General features: G+C 47.8%; 1 protein-coding gene across 1 annotated transcript in view; it reads right to left on the bottom strand.

Moving 5' to 3' along the window:
• Window positions 1-17,358, bottom strand: part of URM1 (ubiquitin related modifier 1) — a 45,468-nt gene extending 28,110 nt beyond the window's left edge. Inside the window, exons 1-2 of the mRNA XM_015427494.1 lie at window positions 17,291-17,358; window positions 12,131-12,201 (exon numbers count right to left, since the gene is read on the bottom strand). Coding sequence (XP_015282980.1) covers window positions 12,131-12,201; window positions 17,291-17,325 — 106 coding nt within the window. The 5' untranslated portion in view covers window positions 17,326-17,358. The remainder of the gene's footprint in view (window positions 1-12,130; window positions 12,202-17,290) is intronic.
• Between the last annotated feature and the right edge of the window lie 1,692 nt (window positions 17,359-19,050).

Below are 19,050 nucleotides of genomic sequence, written 5' to 3' on the forward strand. Positions count from 1 at the left end.
ACAAGTTCTCGCAGAGCTGTTCTCTCAAGAGCAGTCCTCGAAGGAGCCCTCAGTCAGCCCCAGGGCTTTTTTTTGTAGAAAAAGCCCAGCAGGAACTCATTAGCATAATAGGCCACACCCAGCAGCAGAAACTCATTCGCATATTAGGCCACACCCTGACAGCCCAGCTCATTAGCACATTAGGGATGACACCCATCCTTGGCAAGCCCGGGCAAGCCGGCCCTTGGAAAGGCTGGGGAATGCATGGGGAGGCATTTAAATGCCTCCCCAGTCCTTCCAGAGCCGCCGCCCCCCATGGCCAACCTGCCTCGGAGTTTTTCTCCAGGCCTTCCCCTCTGTAGCCACGTATGCAGAGGTTTTGGCTGTAGTGGGTGTGGCCAACTCTGAAGCCAGCCGGAACTCCGTTCCTGTGCGTTCCTGCCCAAAAATAGCCCTGCTCAGCCCGACCTACCTCACAGGGGGTCTGTTGTGGGGAGAGGAAGGGAAAGGAGATTGTAAGCCACTCTTGAGACTCCCGAGTGAAGGGCAGGGTATAAATCCAATCTCCGCTTCTTCTTCACTCTGAACCACTACACTACCCTGGATCTCCATTTGTCCGCTTGTAGCAAAGTCACGGCCTGCCCACGGCTGCTCCTGACCTGTTCACCTGACGAATCCTCTGCCTGGCCCATACCTAACATGGCGCCCACGGGGTCCGCCCCCCTAGTGTTTCTTCTGGCCCCCTCCCTGCTGGGCTGCCCCCAAAGTGCTCCAACTTACCACCTGCACTGTACTTTCATTTAATTACGCTAGCTGGCGCCCCCCCCCCGAGGCCCCCTCCCAAAGAATTCCCTAGCTACAGGGCTGCCAAGGCAGGAACCTCTTGAGATCACCACCTCCGCACTACCACCTGCCGAACCAGGGATTCGGGCTCCGGCCGGTGCAGCGGGCTTGGAGGAGTTCAGCCCAAGAGGGCGGAACCCCAGGACAATGCGGTACCAGCCGTATGCCCTTTTGAACAGCCTGGCACAGCCCGGGGCCAGCCGCCAGCTCCAGACGCAGGGTCTTGCAGTTGTGCCCACCACCACCACCTCCCGGCTCACACCGCCAGTCAGTTTGCTTGCCTACCAGGTAACACACCCAAACTTCTACAGATTCCCCCTCGGTGGGGTCAGACATTACCCGAGTCACCAATCTCATTTTGGACGTGGCGTTTTGGAGGGGGAGGGTTCAGAAACGCAAGGCAGTTGAGAAAAAAAACAAAAACGAACTGGCCCCCTCTACATCTCAAGAGACCTGGTAATAAATAAGACGTATGTGGAGCTGGTAAGCGGGCGGCCGGCTCTACCCAGACACCTCCCCGTGGGGTACCGTGCTTTTGACACTGCCTTCCATCCCCCCCCCCAAGAGAATGAGATCATTTATCATGCTGACCGTGGCCCAACTCCAATTTGCTGAGGTCACCGGCTCTGGCCAAGCCTCACCCCACCCACATTCTCAGCCACTGGCCAGTAGTCCTGACAAACCCCCTTCCCCCCCCCCACCACAGACCTCTTTTTGGCTGTGCCTCTTCCATTATTCCCACCGACACAGATGAGAGGAGGGTTTGAGTGATAGATGACTTATTCTTCAGCTGCGGGGAGGGAGGGGAGGGAGGGAGGGAGTGGGGGAGAGGACAGCCCTGAAACCAAGAGGCCTCCACAACCCACCCTCTCTGCCAGCTCAATGTCCGACCTAGCTAGCTGGATTATGAGTGAAGCAGGGGGGACAGGATGCAGGGGGAACAGGATGCAGGGGGAAGGATGGACAAGAAAGACATGCAGGGCAATTCAGTTCTGTTTTTGTCCTGCGCCCTGTCTGATGGTTGGCTCCTGTATATAAATTACAAAGAAGCACGATTGTGGGGGGGGAGGGGGTAAAGGGAAGAAGTCAATAGGACCTCCCCGGAAATGTGCGAGGGTCCCTGAAATAAATGACTGCTGATGGGGGGGGGGCACAAGCAAGCTCTGAGCTTGGGACCCTTCTCCACGCTCTGCTCATTTGACTCTCCCTGGGGAATGACTGAACACGCACGCACACATAGGCAAAATGCTTTTTCCACCCAACGGTGGTTCGGCATCTGTCACGGTCAAGGAGATGGTATGCAAGTTATGCTAATGGGACTCGGCCTTCTGGGACAAGACATATTTCATATCTGCCTCCCCCCCCTTTCCCCTCCCCGCAAGGCCTTAGGCACAGATGCAGAGCCCAGCCAGGAGACAAAGCCATCGCCCACCGCCCCGACACAACCGACCCGGCGAGCAATTAAAATTCATACTCACAGTTCGGGCGGAGGGCCTGTTTGATTAGCGAGCGGGGAGAGCTGGGTTCGGATCCCCATGATCACACACTTCACCTTGAGCGAACGGGGCTCGCAAATCCTGCTGCCCACTTGCAAATGGGAAGCAGAGGCCTACTCTGTAGGGCCAGCGAGCGGATGAAGGGAGAGCAACTGCCCAAACAAGACCGCAGTCACTTCACGATATAAGAAAAACAGTGCCATGCTTTAGCCAAAATCTTTTCTTTTTTAAATCTCAAGGCCAATTCGCTTTTATGTTATATTCGCAGAAGTGTGATTTCCAAGAAATTGACACTGGCTGGCCCTGACCCGGATGGGCCGAACTCGTCAGAACCCGGAAGCCAAGCAGGGTCAGCTCTGGTCAGTACTCAGATGGGAGACCACCAAGGAAGTCCCGGGTTGCTATGTAGAGGCAGGCAATGGCAAGCCACCTCGCATGCCTTGAAAACTCTATGGGGTTGACATAAGTCAGTGATGGCGAACCTTTTAGAGACCGAGTGCCCAAACTGCGACCCAAAACACACTTATTTATCGCAAAGTGCCAACACGGCAATTTAACCTGAATACTGAGGTTTTACTTTAGAAAAAGCAACCCATACACTAACTTAAGATGATCCAAACAAAGGAAGGAAAAGAATCCCAAATGCTTTCATTTACTTATAATTATTTGGCAGAGAATTCCACACTTTAATGATGGTCTGGGCCTGGCTGGGGCGATGGCACGCCTGCCCACAGAGAGGGCTCTGAGTGCCGCCTCTGGCACCCGTGCCATAGGTTCGCCACCACTGCCATAAGTTGTCTGTGACTTGACAACACTTCACACATACAGTATCAGCTGCCAACTAACATTCCAAGAATCCTGGCTTTCATTTTGAAAAAAACACATCACTAGACTGCAAAGAGAGGCTTGAAAGTGTGTGGAAAATTTTTAGCTGGTGATGGGTTGAAGACAAATCTCCGGTTATTGGGGCGGGGGGATGTTCTTCAATGCTACCACCCACTGTCCTAGCCTAAGAAGGATTACAGTGCCATAAAGGTCCAGTGATAGCAAAATAAACACCCTGTAATAAATCTGAGATTAAAATGAATTTATGAATGCTTATTTACATATCTTATTGTGTAAGAAATATATAATATAAAGACATGTAATTTCACAATTCTACTGAAGTCTATATACTCAGTTACAAAGGTGAGTACAGTTTATGTGTTATTAAATCAAAGGATAGTAACGAAAAGAATCACAATATCACGGGATGGAGCATTGAAAGATTGTACATGGTATAATTTTTCAGTTTCACTGAAGAAGTTTTGCGAAACGAGTGAATGTATGCCCTGGCATACATCTGTGATGATTCCGCTTTCAGTGACTTCGTGGTTCTTTATTCATTGCTCCATCCTGTGATATTGTGATTCTTTTCGTAACTATCCTTTGATGATTTGATAACACATAAATTGTGCTTACCTTTGTAATCGAGTATACAGACTTCAGTAGAATTGTTGAATTATATGTCTTTATATTATATATTTCTTTTACAATAAGATATATACATAAGCATACGTAAGTTCATTTTAATTTCCGATTTATTTAGCATCTTTATTACAGTAGTTTTTTGCTGTTACCCATTGACCAACAGAAGCACTTAAGTATACATGCACACAATCTAGCCTCTTTAAAATGAGAATTTGCACTACATTAACCCCCCCCCACACACACCCCTAATTACATTTATTCATTGCTATCTTGCGTTTCTCCCCTAAGCAGCTTCCATCGTTCTTCTCTCCTCCATTGTATGTACCCAACAGCCCTGTGAGGTAGGTTAGGCTGAGAGGGTGGGCCTGGCCCAAGGTCACCTGGTGAACTTCCATGGCAGGGTGGGGATTTGAACCTGGGTCTTGCAGATCCTAGCTGGACTCAACTACACCACCCTGGCTCTCAATTTAAACTGTTGGTCCCCCTCTCCTCTTAAACCAAAACAGCTCAAGGTATTAAAGCCATACTAAACACTCAAGAAGTAAAATACTGGTAAATGGTAAAGTATGCAGAGGGAAAATGCTGGTTTGTAGTTTTTAAAATTTGAATGTAACACTTTTTAATGTTATATTTGTATTGTATATGTACATGTATACATTTGATATTTTTGGAATTGATTAAAAAATTTTTTTTAAAAAAAGAAGTAAAATACTGAGAGGCGTTTTGCATATAGTGCCTGTTCGGTACCACAAATCATAAGTGACTCAGTGGAGGCCTTTGAAGAAGCAATCAGGGCTTCGGAATCACCCTAAACTGCTGGTGATCTGAGGTCCAAGAAATGCCATACAAGACTCTGAAACCCTTTTCCCGCCTCGGTGTCACAGACAAGTGTCACGACAAACCGGCAAAAGAAGTGGGTAGATATCGAGCAGTTTGGTGTAGTAGTTAAGTGCACGGACTCTAATCTGGGACAACCGGGTTTGATTCCCCACTCCTCCACTTGCACCTGGCTGGATGACCTTGGGCAAGCCGTAGTTCTGACAAGAGCTATTCTTGAAAAAGAGCAGTTTCTGTCAAGAGCTCTCTCAGCCCCACCTACCCCACAGGGTGTCTGTTGTGGGGAGGGGAAGGGAAAGGAGTTTGTAAGCCGCTCTGAGAATCCTTTGGGAATGAAGCGCGGGGTATAAATCCAACCTCTTCTTTTACTTCAACTGGAGAAGATAATGCAGAGATGGGGGCTGACCATTTAAAGAGTTGGGTATTTTTTAAGGAAGGAGGGACAATAAGCCACCTTATCCACCAGTGGAGGCCCAAAGAGAAATGAGCATCTAAACTGCAGGCAGGTGCAGGTAAAACTTAAGAGGCTTAGAACCCTACAAACAATGTGGGCCACAGGATGCCACCACGAAGTCATAGAAGTTCTTTCTTTGGACATTTGCAACCAGGTGGGCATTCAGTATGGCTGGAAAAGTTTAAGGAACCAGGCTTGACAGGGGCTGAAAGTTCCAATGTAGGCTCTGGAATATTTGAAATAACTTTATTTAAAAGTCCAGCAGGATTTGAACTTTTGCTTTAAAGGCAATCCTGGTCTGTTCGGGATAAGCCGGCTAGCTGATCCATGACGCCAAGCTCGGTGGCAGTTCTGGTTAATACATACACACACAGCCTGCAAGGCCCATTAACCCGATCTCCTCCGTCCTCCTTCAGCTAGATTCAAACACACTGCTCAGCTACATCTGAAAAGGTGGGGGAGAAAGGGAAGGGAGAGGAGGATTGGCAAGGGGGGGGGAGATTTACAAATGAAAGGCGCTAAGAATGGAGCAGTTTGTGGGATAAAGAGTCCGCAGAAGGGGCTTTACAGATGTGTAGAGGGACGGGGGCGGGTTCATTGTTTAATTAAGCAGAAAGTGGCTCTTTTGAAAAGCAATTTTACACAGGAGCTCCGGGCTCAGCAAACAGTTCCTGCAAGGGAGGGCAAGGCAGAAGAGAAAGGAACAGCTGGCACCGTGAACCGTGTGAACCGAATGCTGAACAGTTTAAAGGGCTACGGACCTCCTACCCACAAGCAAGCAACCCCTCCACCCCACCCCCAGCACGCACTCTACAGCCACCTTCAGCACCGTGGCCTCATGGCTGCAAACAAGGCGGGGGGGGGGGGGGGGGAAGGAAGAGGGGGAAATAGGAAGGGTATCCAGTAGAGGGGTAGACAATGAGCTGAGTTCAGGAGATGACGAGCCACGCTCCTCCCCCTCCCCCTCCCCAATTCCCAGCTTCTGCTTCTTCCTCGGGTCCTATTCCACCCTTCCATATCACCAGCCCCCTTCCAACACTGCACCCTCCCTGAGCCTTCCTTCCAACGTTCCCTCTAAGCTCTGGAGTCCTGTGAGCCAAAATTCTACTTTGTGAGCGACTGGCCTTAAAGTGTGTGAGCGAGTGATTTGGCTACTGCATAAATTAGTTTGCTCCGGAGCCGTCCTCCCTGAGCTAAGACAAAAATGAGTGAGCTGGAGGCTAAAAAACTGTGAGCTAGCGCCACTGACTCAGCTCAGAGGGAACACTGCTTCCCACCCCATAGCTTGGCCAAAACCCCCGAAAGATCTGCTGTTGGGGGACTCGTTCCAGCTGCCTCTGAAGAAGTGAGCAGTGAGTGACTCACGAAAGCGCTTTCCCTGCCCCACCGGTTTTGTGAGCCTTTCACGTGCTCCTGAGCTCTGGCGCTTTTCTACCGCTACAGACAGACTAACACGGCTGCCCGTCTTGACCTATCATATGAAAGTAATTCGCTTGATTTGTCCAGGTCCACAAGTCATGGGGGGGGGGGCTGGAACCTCCCAAAAATTTTATATATATTTTATCTATAGTTTTTTCACCACAGATAACCTTGTACATAGTCAAATACATATCGTTGGAGTCTTTTAACAAAATTTTTGGTTTTTTATGTATATATATGTATATGTATATATATACTCTTGACCATTGTTTTTTAGAATTCATTTTCATCTTTACCATGTAACAACATTGTTAATTTTTCCATTTCTGCAATATCTAACAATTTATATACTACCTCTTCTATTAAAGGGATTCTATCTGTTTTCCAATATTTTGCCAATATAATTCTGGCTGAGGTTACTATGTAAGTTAGCATAAATACATCATTTTTTTCAACACTATTAGGCATAATATTTAACAAGAAGGTTTCAGGTGCTAAATTCAAATTGATTTCCAACATGTTCATTATCAGGTTTTTTTACCTCTTTCCAAAACTTGGCTATTTTTTCACATTTCCACCACATATGATAGAATGTCCCCACATTAGATTTACATTGCCAACAATTCTTTGATATTTTTGCTGAACATTTAGAAATTCTATCTGGGGACCAATACCATCTATAAAACATTGTAATTATATTTTCCTTATAAGATGTGACTTCCAAAAATTTGTGCCCCTGCCTCCCCCACCCCCAATTTTTCTGAACCAGTTGGAAAGGCCTACTACAGTCAAAGTTTGAGAATCCTGTCCAGAAGCAGTGGCATCTGGAAGGGCTTCGGAGAGACGTTCTTCACAAGGTCCAGACTCCCTCTGTCATGCTGCCTTCTCTTTTTTCCCTGGGAATGCCCCCCTCCCCCATATTAGTTTGTTGAGAGAGTCAGGGAACGACAAGGATGTTGCATTTGAGAAGCCGTGCATTTCCCCTTGGGAGGGAGATAACCTCCTCTCTGTGTCCCCGGAAAAGATCAGTTGCTGGAGGTCTGTATAAGAAGGATATTAGCATCCCAAACCCAGTAATCACCCCCTGGAAGCCGTTGTAACTCCTAACGACAGCTTCAAGAATAAAGCTGCATCGAAGCGCCTCGCAAACAGGGCCCGAGGGCCCGTTCACAAATACGTGGCTACTGAGTATTCCACTGGCAAGCGTGTGCAAGGAAGGTATCTATGAAAGTCCCTTGAAAGAGGCAGATGCTGGAGAAAGACAAAACGATCAGCACAGATGAGTCTGAGAGCAGAGGAGAGGAGAGGCTGGCGCAGGGAGGCTTTGCCAGAGAAGCATGATCAAGGGAGATCCTGGAAACAAAGTGCTGCAATAAAATGAAGAAGAGATTGGATTTATACCCCGCCCTTCAGTACCCAGTGTTCCGTGCGCCTTGGTGTTTAGTCATGCCGGCCACATGACCATGAAAATGTCTTCGGACAGCGCTGGCTCTTCGGCTTTGAAACGGAGATGAGCACCGCAACCCTAGAGTCGGATTCGACTGGCTTTCGAGCAAGGGAACCTTTACCTTTACCTTCACTACCCAAAGGTGTCTCAGAGCGGCTTACAAACTCCTTTCCCTTCCCCTCCCCACAATAGACACCCTGTGAGGTAGGCGGGACTGAGAGAGCTCTTGACAGAAACTGCTTTTTTCCCCCAAGAACAGCTCTTATCAGAGCTACGGCTTGCCCAAGGTCATCCAGCCAGAGCGCAAGTGGACGAGTGGGGAATCAAACCTGGCTCTCCCAGATTAGAGTCCCTGCACGTAACCACTACACCAAACGCTTGAGGTGGGAGAGGGGAGAGCAAGCGACTCCAGGCACCAGGAGGCATGCCTCCAGCGTTCCCTCTAAGCTGCGTTAGAGTGAGCTAGCTCACAGTTTTTTAGCCTCTGGCTCACACATTTGTGTCTCAGCTCAGGAAGGAGGGCTCCAGAGCAAACTGGTTTATGCAGCAGCCAAACTGCTCGCTCACAAGTTTAATGCCAGTAGCTCACGAAGTAGAATTTCTTCTCACGAGACTCCACAGCCTAGAGGGAGCGTTGCGTGCCTCCAACAACAGCATTCGCCACATCGGATTTCATCAGCAGCGAGTGATCATTCTCAGCTTCGGGAGAAGCGGGACAGAAGGGACAACTACAGGCTGGCAAGGACGTTCAGAGGGTACCTGCCAGTCCTCCAGATCAGGAACAGCTGGACAGAGTGTCCGTCCCACACCCAGGTTTGCTTACACCAATCAAGGACTCGCCTCCCCCTCCCCACAAGCTTGCTTGTTATCCACTCCCTCAACCCCTGCCCAGGGAGTGCACTACAAACCCTCTGGCCACGGAGGGAGGGAGAGAGGGGGAGAGGGAAGCAGAGAAACAGGGCTGAGGGTTCTGCCCAGTGCCTAGCATCCCATCGCCACTAAGCAGATGTTACAATGGCTGCGGACAGACAAGTTCCATGCACGGGGCTGAACAGACGTGGGAGGGAGAAAACAAACCCGCTGTTAGCAGCTCCCTGCCAAGAGCTCAGTCGCCACGGAAAGGGTTAAAACTATGCCTGGCTCACTTTCCATGCACAAGGGAGTGGGTGAAGCTCTCACATCAGGGCCGCTGACTAACCTCCGCATTGTGGGGGGGGGGCACAGAAGGAGGAGGCGGGCAGGCCGAGAGACCACAGGTTCGGATTCAGCGGCCCTCCGCCGCCAGCAGCCTGCTCCCCTGTTGAGTCGGGGCAAAAGCCACGCTGCTCTCATTTCCAGAAGGGCATCGATGAGCGTCTTCTCATCATCCCTAATTGCGGGTTTCCCTTTTGCGCCCCATTGTCCCCTAATTGCCTCCTAGAGGCTCGGGAAGTAAGCTGACTTCTCCGCCAATTTGAAAGTAAGCTGACTTCTCCGCCAATTTAGCTCTTCCCTGGGGTTAAGGGGAGGGGTCCTGCTGAGGCGGTGCAGGACTGAGACGGAGGCGTGGGGCAGCCTGCTCTCCCCTCTCCCAAACCTCAGCCGTAACGTGGCTTTTGGCAAGCGCTCGGTCCCTTCCCTCCCCAACCTGTGTTCATTTATTTTTTTCCTTCACCTCCTCCCTTAAAATGGTTCTCATCCCATGGATCTGTTCCATACACAGTGGCGCTTTCCTTGGACACAAGGACAGGCAGCTTCTTGCTCCAGAGGGATGCGCCAGTTAGCAAAGTGGTTCTATGGGACCCCGCCCACAGTGTTCAGTCCCTTTCTCGCATTAGGTTTGGTGCAGTGGTTAAGTGCGCGGACTCTAATCTGGGAGAATCGGGTTTGATTCCCCACTCCTCCACTTGCACCTGGCTGGATGACCTTGGGCAAGCCGTAGTTCTGACAAGAGCTGTCCTTGAAAAAGAGCCGTTTCTGTCAAGAGCTCTCTCAGCCCCACCTACCTCACAGGGTGTCTGTTGCGGGGAGGGGAAGGGAAAGGAGTTTGTAAGCCACTCTGAGACACCTTCGGGTAGTGAAGGGCGGGGTATAAATCCAATCTCTTCTCTTCTTCTTAAGACTGTTCCAGGGGGTCAGCCGTGTTGGTCTGAAGCAGTAGAACAAATTTAGAGTCCCGTGGCACCTTTCAAGACCAACAAAGGTTTATTTGGGCTATTTCAAATTTTAAAAATGTGAATGAACAAAGGTTTATTCAAGCAAGGCTCACACCTCGCATTCAAACTGTACCCAAGCCTGAAACTATCCAGCAGAACGACGTTAGAGCAGAGGTTAAGTTCATCTAAAGCAGGAGGAATAAGTTGCATTTTTCAACTTCTTCTTTAAACTCATAAGGATGATGTGCCTGAACAGCATATCCCGCAGCCACAGTGCTGCCACACAAGCCATTTTTGCCTGCTGGCTCAGAAACGTGGGTGAGAGGGCCTGCACACGAAAGCTTATCCCCAGAATTAAACTTGTCGGTCTTAAAGGTGCCACTGGCTTTGAACTTTGTTCTGTTGCTTCAGGCCAACACGGCCACCCACCTGTGTGAAAGGTGCGTCTTTCGTTTCCTTTTGTCTTCTCTTCCCTGTCTCCGCCACCCTTTAAAGCCTCCCCCGACTCAGCTCTTTGGCTGAAAGCTCCTTTGGGGGAAGAGACCCATCTCCAGGTAAAGCACTATGCATGCTGTTGGCATTATTCAGATAACAAGTGGTGGGGGGGCTGTGAGACCTCTGCAGGGTGGGGGAATCCCGCCTCCACCCTCATCGCCAAGCCTGACACAGCTGCAGGCCCCACCCACCCACCTACTCCTGAGCCCAGCTGCAGCGGCAGCGCTGTCTGCAAGCGGCTCCCAGCATCTGTTGCAACCAGGCCCAGAGTGGTCCCCAGTTTTCTCTGCCAGCTCTGAAGATTAAAGGTAAGTGCACTCTGCACATGCACAGACAACACTTTTTTATTTGGGAAGGAATCCAAAGCTCCCCAAAATTGTTGTTGTGTGGGGTTGGTGTTTTGTTTTGTTTTAGATTTCAGATTTTTCTGCAAACCTGGGAGGTCCTCCAAGTGTGCTGGAAAATCTGTCTAATGTCCGCGTGGCCCTGATCTGCAGATTTAGAATTCATTCATTCATTCATTCATTCATTCAATTTATACCCCACCATCCCCGCTGAAGCAGGCTCAGTGTGGCTTATGTAAAATACATATATAAATACTGTTAAGCTCATTCATAAAACAGCATAACAATTAAATATTAGTTATCCTAAAGTGCTGGAACAATATTCAAGTAAAGTAAAATGCGAGAGCAGGGGTTTCAAAATTAAACAGTATTCCTTAGGTAGCCGTCATGGTGGTATACTCACACCAGCTCAGTTGATCAAATTATGTGTGTGGTGGGCACCGGCTGTAAGTTGTAGGCCAGGGCGCAGGCTCACTTCTCAGATATACACAGATGGGAGCCCCACAGAGCTATTAGTAATGTTCTCCCCTCTAAGCTGAGTTAGTGTGAGCTTGCTCAGAGTTTTTTAGCCTCCCGCTCACACATTTTTGTCTTAGCTCAGGAAGGGTGGCTCCAGAGCAAACTGACTGATGCAGCGGCCAAACTGCTCGCTCACAACTTTAATGCCAGTAGCTCACAAAGTAGAATTTTTGCTCCCAAGACGCCACAGCTTAGAGGGAGCATTGGCTATTAGGCGTATAGATAATTTGGAATGTATCTGCCCACAACCTTCAAACGTCCAGTTCTACCATCTGCAGCATCCAAAAGGCTCTGGGACCTGTCCATGGCTCTGCCCTTTCTCTCCCATCGCCTGAAACTTTTCAGAACACCCTGCACAATGCCACCCCTCTCATTCCCTTTGAATATCCCTCCTCCTCAAAGCTTACGTTTTCCGTGACATCTTTGGCACAGCTTCCTAGCGTCTTCCAGAACCTAAGTCCAAGCAGCACGTCTGATTGCAACAGAGCGAATGCTGATTTCTCCTCCCTAACCTCCTTCTTGTATAAAATGTCAGACTGCAGGCACCCCAGGGCAGAGATCGATCTCCCTGCTCTCTATAAAGCACCATATGCATCAATGGCACCATATAAACAACGCTGTAACTGATTTTGCGCCATGTCCTGTCTACGGGACCAAAGCTGGGGAATAAAAGGACACCCTCAAATACTCACAAGGTCCAGGCTGGATGGGCAAAGTCACTTGGTGCTTCCTTACGCCATCGAACAAGAGTTCCGCTCCACCTCTGAAATGCAGACGAAAGCCAAGCTATGATCTTTCGCCAAGACAAATCACAGAAAAGCTTAAACATTTAAAGTAAAAAAACAACAGCTCAGCTAGTGTCCCTGTCACCCCCTTCTGAGATGAGCCCAAACACTAGGCATGACATGCCTTCCCACTCGGTATTCATTATCCGATCTTCCTTCCAAGCAGCTCAGGATGGGGTGCATCAGTCGCCCTTCACTTTGTCACCACAAAACCCTGGGAAGGCAGGGAAGGCTGCAGGCACTCAACTTGACCGGCACTTGGTTATGGGGTGTGCTTTGTGCCCGAGTCCAATAAGGAGAAATCTTCAGTGAACATAAGAATATAAGAGAAGCCAATGTTGGATTAGGCCAGTGACCCATCCAGTCCAACACTCTGTCACACAGTGGCCAAAAATACCAGGTGCCATCAGGAGGCCCAATCAGTGGGGCCAGGACACTAGAAGCCCTCCCACTGTTGCCCCCCCCCAAGCACCAAGAATACAGAGCATCACTTGCCCCAGACTGAGAGTTCCTATCTATACCTTGTGGCTAATAGCCACAGATGGACCTCTCCTGATGGATGCTCCCTAATAGTTGCTCATAAATCAGAAAGTTCTATTAGAGCTAAGGAGGAGGGAACATAGACTGCCTGGTTAGAAATAGTTTCCAACCATAACAGCATAAGAGAAGCCAATGGTGGATCAGGCCAATGCCCCCACCCCCCGAATACAGTGCATCCCTTGCCCCAGACCGAGAGTTCCTATCTATATCTTGTGGCTAACAGCCACCGATGGACCTCTGCTCCATGTTTATCCAAGTCCCTCTTGAAGCCATCTGTGCTTGTAACTCCTGTGGCAGTGAATTCCATGTGTTAACCACTCTTCAGGTGAACAAGTACTTCCTTTTATCCTTTCTAACCCGACTGCTCAGCAATTTCATTGAGTGTCCGTAAGTTCTTGTATTGTGAGAAAGGGAGAAAAGTATTTCCCTACCTGCTCTATCCCATGCATGATCTTGTAAACTTCGATCATGTCACCCCTCAGCCGTTGTTTCTCCAAGCTAAAGAGCCCCAAGCGCTTTAACCTTTCTTCATAGGGAAAGTGTTCCAACCCTTTTATCATTCTAGTTGCCCTTTTCTGCACTTTTTCCAGTGCTATAATACCCATGAAGTCAATCGCAGCGGAGGCTCCAGTAACCACTGACTTCAGACACACAGCTGAGATCCGTAGAGAGCCACGAGGGCAAGATTTCAGGAGCAGAGTTTGATTATGACTTTATCGATATCCTGCCCTTTGGCATCAATATTAGTCCACAAATTGCCTTATTAAAATATGTGAGCGCAGAGAGAAATAATATCAAAATATGAATGGGGGATATTAACAGATGACCCAGTCCCTTTAAATCTAGCTACGTGAAAGAGGGGTTTTGGCTGTACTACGGGAGAGCACAACAGTGCCTTTGTAATGCTTACTGCAATGCTACTTATGTACAGTCAGTCTCCCAAAGATTGCTCCGTGGGTGCTGCCGAGCTCACAAAAACACAGTTATCTGAAAACTGAAGTAGCAGTTATTAATGTCAGACAAATCTGGAGATTCATGCAACAGAGAACAAGTCCCAGGAATTGTAGGAAAGAGACATCTTCAGGGCGCCTGCTATGAAAACAAGCTCACGCTTTGTTACCACCAGATACGAGGATGGGAGATAAGGTCCTTCTGTAACATGCGAGCTGGGGGAAAACTCAGCTGCAATGGACACACATAGAGCACTCATTTAGGCATTTCCAAGAAAGGGGGGTCGGGAGGGAGAAGAGAGAGAAAGGACTGACACACTCTGCTCTTCTGGAAAGTCAGGACCATTTTAGTGGCGACCACAGGTGGGGTGTTTATCTGAAAAGGTTGCAGGCTCAGTGGAAGGAAATAAATTAAGAAACCCTGGCAGGTTGTTGGGATTGGGGTCTACCAAAACACAACAGACGTCAATCCACTAGCATTACTTTTATAAGAAAAACCAAGAATATTTGGGAGGTGAAGAAGAGCTGCCCAGCAGTTCACAAATTAAAGAAATAAAAGTTATGTTTTTATTGTTGATACCCAATATCCCATGGGATCATTTACGGTATTAGGTGTAGTAATGTGATAGAATATATTACTTCTAATCCTGAAGAATTAACAGTTTTTTAAAAAAGATCTCTCCTAATAGTAAAATGTCTGGGACCCCATTATGATCAGTAAAGCAGCAAAAATGGGCTACTCAGAATTCCCCATGTATGAAAAATCAACTTTGTTATTAAGAAAAAGAAAACCTCACCCTAAGATCGCCTGACAAGGACTGAATATGCTTCAGGAGGCCTGGAATGTTGACAGCAACTGAAAATCCAAGGGAAATCAAGTGGACATTCTTAACCAAATCCTACAGAGCAGGCTATTGGGGTGGAGGAATTCCCAAATTGTTTTTTCCTCCCATAATTCCTTGCAGGCCTCCAGGTTGTTAAGAACTAAGTAGAGAATCAGACACAATACATTGGAGGTTTTATCTATATACTACTAAGAAAAAAAGATTAAAATTCCTCCTCTGAAAGGAGGTCACTTTGCCCCTATGGAAAAAGGTTTAAAGTTAAGCTGAGAGGAACCATGATCTACAGCTAGTGTTATTATTTTACACTTATATAGTACTTCCAGCATTTAAAACATTTTGTTATATCATTATGGAATACTTGGATCTATAAAGTGTGAGCAAATGACTTTTGCATGGCCTCCCAATTATTCTGGCTGCTGGACAGAGATTTCCTACATCCAGGCCTGACATTTTAGTTCCCTTATCACATTTACCACAAAAAGAAATGGCCAGCTGAGGAAGCTTTTTTGGGGGGTGCAGAGTCAAAGGACAAAAACTCTAGGACTAATAGTTGTATTGTGTTTAAACATCAGAAGAGAATAATTTGTAGCCTTACTTTATATTTATTCCTGAGGTACCTTAAAAACTAATAAATTTACAGTGAATGGCTAAGAACATCTATGGTGTCAGGTGCTTACATTTTGTTCTTTTTTCATTGTTGTGTTGTTCATCTTTTATTCATAAAACTCTCTGGCGATTTAAATATATATATACATTTAAAGAGACTAGAGTGAATTTAAATCCCTTTCTAGATAAAATATTATAGTTTACACACATAGATAGCTGAGGGATACGCAATACCGGCATTCTTGCTGTGTAAAAAACTGCCTCTCCTCATTTTTCAGAAATATATCGACATCTTTTTAGGCATTTTCCCCCACTCCCTCCATCATTACAATTAGTATTTTAAAGAAACATTTAATAGCATAAACATTTTAGATTACTCAGTGCAGAAAGCAACCTCTCCAGACCAAGAACCAAATGTGTAAATGATGTTGTGTTTCAAAAAGCACAGCAGGTAGATTTTTATTTCTCTTGAAATCTTACTAGAGGAAGGGGACAATAATCAGCACCTCAAAACTGGAATAGCCCAATGACATGCAGCCCTTTTGCACTGGTGAATCAGCTGCCTTTTCCCATTCCATAGGCACTTAGGACATGATCCTATTTTCTAACCACCACTTCCTGAGACCCTTCTGTTGAGATGAATGACCCAAAGAGAACGGTGGATCAAAGCTACTTCAATGTTAACATTTTCTGTGATGGATTTTTCAGAATTTCTCTGTCTGAAAATCATAGTTTCTGATCTGACATCTCTGAACCCTAAAATCTGTGTGTGAAAGGATTTTGTTATTGAGAAGTGAAAAAGGCACTACTGCACATGTAGTTACTTTTCCTTTATTCTTCAAGCATGCTTACATTGAGCTATGATATTTTTTAAAAATGGATTATGGACCTATGTTCTAGCACACAAAAACTTACACTTAGAATAAAACTTTGTTGGTCTTAAAGGTGCCACTGAACTCAAACTTTTTTCTGCTGCTTCAGACCAACACGGCTACCCACCTGAATCAAACCAAATCCTGTAACTCATAAGCATGCCACTTTCAGCATATAGATTTACATCCTAAAGTCTTTCACAGCAGCCCTTCTAAACAATCATTGCTTCAGTATTCCAAACTCTCGTTCCATCATCACATTATAGAATGATAAAATCCTCATCAGTGGGCCAAGCTAAATCGACCTGCCTACAACCTTTTCCAATTTGTAACTCTTCCCTTGTTGACATGGATTCTCTTTCTAAATGGCACCTTTCAAGCCCCTTCTTTCAAAAGAGTCATTATATGAGTTCTAATGTACTGCTAGAAATGTCCCTCACCTGCTGCTTTCTCCCCCACTTCAGTTATTGCATCCTTTGCTCCTAAAACACTGCCACCCATGCTAAAAACACTGCTAAAAATACTGCCACCCATTTTATTTCTTAGACTACACTAGGTCCCCAGGTCCTCCCATGAGCTTTATATATCACAACAGAAGGCATTTTCTTCCTACATGTTCAGCTGTTTCCCATCCCCAGTCTTTCCCCATCCTATTACAGCCTGCCAACCTTACACACTCCTACATAAAACCACCCCCTCCCACCCCCACAAAAACTAATTCTGGATCCCAATAGTTTCCCATCACCTGAGCTTTGCCCTTCAATCTATTTACCCCGTTGTTATCATGCTATTCCTCCGAGGGACTCAGGCTGGTGGTTCTTTTCTCACAGTTTTATTCTCACAGGAGGCGGGCTAGGCTGAGAGATTGCTCAGCCCAATAGGAGGCAATCTGGTCCAATACTGCGGCGTGAATATCACTCAGCACAGGGAAGTCTTTAAACCCAGACTTCATGCAAATATATTATCCTTTGATCTAAGGATCACAGTAACTTCCCAGTTTACCCCCACCAATCCCAGGAATCCCACACTCCCGAACACCCTCAGACTACTGGGTCCTCTTCTCTCCGCCTTAAAACACGCCCCATCCTAGCTTCGCTGGCTCGACCACACGCCTAACCGGACCACAGTCATCCCTTTCATTCTACTCCCCGCCCCGGTATCCTGAACCCCTTTATTCTCTCCCACCCAAACACTTCCCTCCCTTCCATTCTCCTCCACCCGTCCGGCCCGAGCCCCTTTCTTCTCTTCCCTTACCCGAACTCAAGCTGAACGCACAAGGGGGCCGCCATCTTTGACCAGGGAACCTCACTGCCCAAACCGGAAGCTTTCGGCTCCTACATCCGGGTTAGGAGGCGGTCACCTAGCAACGAGGGCAACGACGCCTCCGAGGCTTGCGTGCACCGAGGAGTAGTAGGATAGAGGGCGAGTCTTCTGCGGGTTTTGCATATAATATTTCCGGGTTGTTTTCGGTTCCAAAGAAATCTTGAAGAGGGGCAAAAAGTGCCCAAAGGGAAATACTGCGGTGGAAAGCCAGGATTTCCCCCCCAAAAAAAAGTCGCTGCAAGGACTTGCTGCATCCACCCCTCTTGTCTTCCCTCCCCAATAAAAACGTGTAGAAACAAATTTCATGGAGGGGTGCGTGTGCATTTCCCCCCAGACTTTCCCATCTAGCATTGCCTGCGCTAATGCCTCCTTAGTGCAGATGGGTGGGTAGCTTGAAGCTGTAATCAAGTGGCTTACGACAGCCCTGCAGTGTAGTCCAGTGTTTTTACCTCCCATGTGACACTGGTTTGGGGAGGGGGCTGATGCTGAGAAGGTGGTAATGGCCACTATGCAGTGTAGTCCACTCATTCCCATATTGTAATGTTCTGAGGCTGGTTTACCTGTCTGAGAGCCAGTTTGGTGTCGTGGTTAGGAGCGTGGACTCTAACCTGGGAGAACCGGATTTGATTCCCCACTCCTCCACATGCAGCTGCTGGTGAACCCTTGGGTCAGTCACAAGTTCTCTCAAAGCTGTTCTCTCAAGAGCAGTCCTTGAAAGAGGTCTCTCAGCCCCACCTACCGCACAGGGTGTCTGTTGAGGGGAGGGGAAGGGAAAGGAGATTGTAAGCCACTCCGAGATTCCTTCGGGTAGTGAAGGGCGGGGTAGAAATCCAATCTCTTCTTCATTACTGCAAATTGCCATCCCCACCTTTTGAAGTTTTGAGGCTAAGAGTGGCTTAAAATAACCCTGTACTGTGATACACCTGTTAACATCTTCATAATTTTTTAAAAAAGGATGAGAGAGTAGTGTACAAACCCGTAGTACCAGGGTCCCCAACCTTTGTGAGCCTATAGGTGCCTTTGGAATTCTGACACAACATGGTGGGCGCGCCAAAAAATGGCTGCCACGGGAGGTGAAGCCAGCCACAAAATGGCTGTGCAGCTTACCTCCGGTCACATAGTGAAGATCCTTGTGCTCTGGTAGTATATAGCTGAGGCTGAGAAATGGGCTAACATTACAACAACCCTGTAGTGCTTTTCCCTGGTAATTTGTTTCAGAGTTCTGTGGCTGAGAAAGAGTAGCCTAGGACTGTAGTTTGCAATGCAGATCAAATTGCCACCTGGAGATCTTCCAGAATTCAAACTGATCTCCAGACCTACAGAGATCTGTTTCCCTGGAGGAAATGGCTACTTTGGAGGCTACTTTCCCCTCCGCCTACCCCACCCTCCCAAGGCTCCACCCCAAATACTCCAGGAATTTCCCAATCCAGAGTTGGTAACCAGGGGTCATTTCCTGCAAGAGCGCACAGGAGCGGAGCTCCGGCAGTAAAGAGCCCAGGGGGTGGGCACATGCAACAAGCCCCACTCCCTGCTCCCAGCAGCCCTCAGTCAGAGCAAGAAGAGGCTGGGTAAGCTGCAGAGTCCACCCCCCCCAGCCCCCCGGTCCAAAACAGTCCAGTGGCACTTTTAAGACCAAGTTTTATTCAGGTACGAGCTCTCCCTCCTCTGCGAGGACAGATCTGCCGTTCTCT

This window comes from Gekko japonicus, unplaced genomic scaffold, assembly GCF_001447785.1.
Source record: "Gekko japonicus isolate JY-2015 unplaced genomic scaffold, Gekko_japonicus_V1.1 scaffold3893, whole genome shotgun sequence".
NCBI lineage: Eukaryota > Metazoa > Chordata > Lepidosauria > Squamata > Gekkonidae > Gekko > Gekko japonicus.